Source organism: Gavialis gangeticus, unplaced genomic scaffold, assembly GCF_001723915.1.
Source record: "Gavialis gangeticus isolate Ggan-Ray unplaced genomic scaffold, GavGan_comp1, whole genome shotgun sequence".
Taxonomy (NCBI): domain Eukaryota; kingdom Metazoa; phylum Chordata; order Crocodylia; family Gavialidae; genus Gavialis; species Gavialis gangeticus.
The window spans coordinates 23,258,421-23,263,923 of record NW_017729009.1 but is presented as its reverse complement, the minus strand read 5'-3'; the positions used below and the strand labels follow the sequence as shown (position 1 = coordinate 23,263,923).

Here is a 5,503-nt window from a genome sequence, read left to right as displayed (position 1 = left end):
TAAAACAGATGTTCTCAGATTCTTTCTTTTTTAAACACAAACCGTACTATAGCTACAGTTTAGGAAACTGGGAGAGCCACACTGGTTGAGGGAGGCAATATGTTTACTTCAGATGATGAAGAGGCACAACTGATTAAAGCTTTCCTTTCTTGAAGGCAAGCAATGATTGCTGTGGAAGCTAATATTCTATCTCAAGGAAATACCCAAGTTGTGTTCTTGGAATATAATGGAGTTCAATTAATGTAGAGAAAGGCATATGAAAAAGCAGAAAGTAAAATCATCAAGGGAATGGACCTTTGTGTAGTAAAATATTGGTAGATATCCCCCATTTATACCATGAAAAGTCCATTAGTCACCTCCCATTTCAAGATGTTACTCTGGACATTAGCTAAGCAGCAGCAAAGACATGTCTGCATAGCAGTGACTGTGTTGCATTAGAGAGATAGGTAAGATAGGTTAGATCTAATTACAACAATGTGGGCCAACGAGATTCAGTTAGCCCACCCTGAGTGCCATGCTGCCACAGCTAGACTGTAAGCTTAGTGTATACATCTCCCAAAGTCTGTCAGAGCTTTCTGTCATTGCAACACCTAAACATTTGTCAAGTAAATTGCATCTGTTTGGTATAGTCCCTAATGAACTTCAGGAAGCTATCTGCTTGTCTCCTCTCCTTGAGGAAGGGAAGCTGTAATTGTGATTGAAGAATTTTTTTTAAATCAAATGCCATTCCCCTTTAGCAACCTAACTAGCTTTAACACTTCCCAAAGCATGCTGAGAACACCTTATACAGCACAAGAGGTTAGTGCACCTGTAAGATTTAATTATGTCTCATGGGATGCATTTAAAGTATAGATCGGAGAGCTAAACGAAATATATTTCAGATAAGGAATTGGCATGCAGTTCATATCAACTCCATCTTTATACAGTACCATTTCGTAGTCTTTACACTGCTTGTTTTTTGTTCCTTATAACCTAGTTTCTCAGGTTTTTTAAAAATCTCAAGCGATAACTAGTTTCAAATGAGAACCAGGTAATAAAAATAACATACACCCAAAACATCTCAACGTGTTTTTGAGGATAATGGATTATTTTAGTCCCATTTGGATGATGAAGTGTACATATAATTTTTCAAAGTCTTCATCTTTGAGTCTGTCTATATGTTGGTGGCACTGAACAACCCATTCAGCCACTGACCTGATTCAGAAATGGAAGTTAGTCTGTAAGGTAGCTCCAGCCTCATCCCCACCACCTCTTTTCGAGCCTCCTAAGGAACAAGGGCTTGAGAGTGGGTATCAGGGACAAGCCCAGAGAAGCTTCACAGGCAAACTTTCAGGTCTGGAGCAGCATGTTATTATTGGCAACCTAACCTGGCAAACTAGTTATTATTCCATCTTCTGTAAAAACCATTTCCCCCTCTTTTGGCAGATTAGCTATTCTTTCAAATTTGCAAGGCAATAAAAAAAATATTTTGCTAGAAAGCTGCTTACAGAAGCGGTTGGTAATCTCTGTGTGCAGGTAACTGGCAAACGTAATTTCCAGTCTGTCTCACCATCCAGCTGATCAGTGCGAAGGAAGCAGGATCCTGTGGATTTTCAATACGAGTTAATAATCTTCCTACTTCCACTTCAGATACCATAGGGTGTGCCATCTACATGTTCATTAATGTGCAGTGGTTACTGCGCATATATTTAGTACTTGGTTATACAAGTACTAAATAGATCCACAGTAACTTTATAACTGTATAACCAAGTACTAAATATATGTGAATGCAAGTATTAACACCAGTGAATGCCTTTTTAGTGACGCTATTGTGCAGTAGCCTAATAATACTGTGCAGTAGCGTATTAGCACTGGCCGGGCTGTGATGTGGTTCTGCACAGTGTTATTAGGCTACTGCATAGTTTGTGTCTCATGTAGATGTGCCCAGGGTAGTTCTTTTAGGTATAGCACATTTCATCCAAATTTCTCTGTAAATACAATTCTATAGCTATTCCCATAGGAAGAGAAGGTTCTTGAGATTCCTCCTATGTTTGTTTTTGGCAACTGATATCCCCTAGTTTTTATCACTCCTAGGCTCTGTAAATAACTGATTTTTTTGGTTCAGAATAATCCTTTTGCCCAATCATCACCGGCTATGGCACTAACTGGGCACATTTACATGTACAATTAATGCGAAGCAATAAACTCTGGAGTTTATAGCTCCCTAGTTTATAGCTCCTGGGCATGCTGTTTGAACATGTGCACTCTGGAGTTTACTGCCATTTGGATGTGCTCCTGGGACTGCAGCACACTGAGCCAAGGCGGGGTAGCTCCAGCTGGCAGGAGGTTGTGGGGGTCGGCCTGCCAGCCCGGGGCTGCTCCCCCCAGTTCAACGTGCTGTGCAGAGGCTGGCAGGGGCATGAGGGTGGTTCCAGTGCAGGGCTAGCCAGCAGGCAGCCTCCACACTGAAGCACCCTATGCCTCAGCCAGCTGGGGCAGCATCTACACATGCAGTACTGCAGAGTTTTTTTTACTGTTCCATTACTATCCTGCTGAGGAGTAAATTAGTTTACTCCAGCCTAACAAGGGTGTATGTGTAGACACCGAGACATTTACTACACAGCTAATTAGTCTACTGTGCAGCAAATGTCTTGTGTAGATGCACCCACTAAGAACTAGATTCTCTCCTCTTTCTGAGGAGGTTTGAAACACATCTACTAGTTCCCCTAGAAATGCTCTAGCAATGTAAATTTTGGGGCTGGCATCTTTCAACCTCTCCTGTTGACTCCATTTTATTTCATATAAAATAGAAGGAAAATGACTTTATATTATACTTCAGTGGTTGAGGAATCCATGAATATGAAAAAAGTTAAATAGATCATTTTCAGATACTAGAATACATGACTGTAGGTCAGGCATTTGGATAGTGCTGGATAACAGGTGAGAAATAACAACCCTAACAACATAAAGACTGTTTTGAGTTTGTTCACAATTTCAGTGGATACAAATTAAAAGGAATTAAGACAATAGTGCTGCAGGCAGCTGCTCACTTGATAAACCACTACAAGTGCAATGGTTCCTGAAACATGGAAGCTATCCGTGTCTACCTCTTTGGTACTACAGAACACAGTAAACTTCTACATCATGTCCTTAAGACATACTCAGACTATTTTTTGAATCTTCATAATATAGATTTCTAAAAACTCTGTTAAACATTTACCTATTCTCTTGCAAAGCATCCCATGGTCCACTAGGACAAAACTGAATGCTGTTCTGACCGTTTCTCTCCTCTCCCCATGTAAAACAGGCAATTGTGTGAGTTTTCTTAACTGCACCTCAACTTGGGTTCAACTACCTATATCCTTTAATCATCAAAAATTATCAGAACACCACAAAAAAAGACAACTCAAAGTGTTTGGATTTGTCCATCTTCCTAACACAAAAGTTTTATCTATTTCGGTTGCATTTTCAGCTGATTATTTTTTTCTAAATAACCAGCGAAAGGTTAATGGCTATTTTCACAATTGGTTCCAGATGTTTACCATTCTTTTCTGACGTCCTCAGGAAGATCATGTCAGCAGGGACTCGCTGATTCTGTTACGAAAAGAAAGGCCATTATTGTGTGTACACCGATGCATACATAGGCAACCCCCACAATCCTCAGTAGTGATGTGGCAGAAAAATAACAGCTTTCAAAAAAAAAGGTTTTGCTCTTCGACAATCTGGTGATCAGGATTGATTTTGTTTCCAAGCCTAAAAAACTAACTTTACTACAGAAAGGCAGATGCATGTGCTTTCTGTTGCACAAATTCTGATAGCTCCTTCTCTGTAGCAGATATCTCTATATTAAAATAGTGACAGACATTGCACAGAGATAGAAAGCAAGTCTGTGAAAACCGTCTTCTGAACAAAGGAGCAGTTGCTGAATGCAGAAGAGGGTCATTTGAAAACAGACCAAAATACATATCGCATCCTTTCAAATCCAGATACCTATAATATTATAGGAGAGAGATTTCATATAGGAATAATACTGTATCCCTTCAGAAAAAAGAACTTTTTTAAAATAAGCATTTATTCTAAATATGGTCTCCATCCATTAATTTACTCAAATTCAATTAAAATGAATTGAAAGCTATTATATGCAACATACAGAAGCTGTATCCTTGTAGACTGTGTCATTATTTGATGCTTTATTTTTTTCTGATTGAAAGCCAGAATTTTGGATGATTTTTAAATTCAGAGGTGCCTTACGTAGTAAGGAACATATTATATTGGCACATGCAAGCCTGCATATCGGCAGCTGTGCCCTTGTGTGTCCAAAAATACAATTATGAGTATAAAAAATGCATTTGTAAATGCAAAGAATTTGACCTACTTATTTGGATGCACAGAGGCAGGGCCATTTGGCCCTGTTATCTTGGCATGCAGAGGTATGTGGGAAATTCAGGTCATAGGCTTCCATACAGAGATTCATTGTTAAGACTTTACCATGACTATTTAATGCAATAGAAAATTATAGAAAAGAGCATATTACTAGGAAAGGTGATTCAAGATCATTAATATCCAGCACGCAGTACTATTTAGCCTACTGTAAAACACAAGTGGCATGATATTTCAGAATCATATTTCACCGAGTGTGAAGGAGTACTTCACAAACAAAACCTTTTATATTATCTATATGTGCATATACACACCCACATCCATCCCTACGAACCTTTTCAACAATGACAAGGTCCCCTACTTGGATATTAGAACTCTTCACCTTCACGGTTCCTGCAGAGGTACAATACATACCACGTCAGTTGTAAATATTCCAGCAAAATTACAATAAAACAGACAGAAAAGTAGGGTCTTTGGCCTACACTGGAAGTCCACAAAGCTATGCTGGGAGCTATATACAAGTTACTTTAAACAGATCATTTTGGAGGCAGTCAAGAACAACTCTAATACAAAAGGACAACGGGTCATGTCCCTACACAGTAGCAGATCCATACTACTGCTACCTAGTGCTGTAGGTGGGAGATGCCCGTGTTTTACAAATCGAGGTGCTAGGTTTTCTCTCCTGGGGTTTCAGGTCACTAAACTGATATATTGTGCTCACAATCCAAAATTTTAAAAAATAATTTCATAGGTAGCCTCTAATAGGAGTATGCTAACATTTATTCTCTTGCAGTGGCCAAGCATTTTACCAGTTTCTTTTTAAATAGAGGATTCATCGAACAATTGGCTAGTAACTTAAAATCATTAGCCAGCTCTAGGTTTGGTTTCTTACGGTGACTAGCGATTTATTATCTGTTAATTTAAATTCTGCCTTTATGTGCCTGCCTGCTATACCTCAACAAAAGCGTCTTTGGTTTGTTGCAGTTTGGATCGAAGTGGCAAAGTCTTGTGGGAGTTCATGCCAGGCAGGACCCCGGGACCGACAACGCTCCTACTGTACCTTGAAATTCATTGGCTAACGGGCTTGTTGCAAACTTAGGGGGAAAGGAGAAAGGGGTGTGTTGGGGGGGGGGGGGGGGGGGGG

The 5,503-nt window shown here is 39.6% G+C and overlaps 1 protein-coding gene across 1 annotated transcript in view; it reads right to left on the bottom strand.

Moving 5' to 3' along the window:
• ATP9A (ATPase phospholipid transporting 9A (putative)) overlaps positions 1-5,503 on the bottom strand; it is a 127,543-nt gene that overhangs the window by 74,642 nt on the left and 47,398 nt on the right. The window contains exons 5-7 of the mRNA XM_019509770.1: positions 4,694-4,752; positions 3,522-3,573; positions 1,488-1,582 (exon numbers count right to left, since the gene is read on the bottom strand). Of these exons, the coding sequence (XP_019365315.1) occupies positions 1,488-1,582; positions 3,522-3,573; positions 4,694-4,752 (206 nt within the window). The remainder of the gene's footprint in view (positions 1-1,487; positions 1,583-3,521; positions 3,574-4,693; positions 4,753-5,503) is intronic.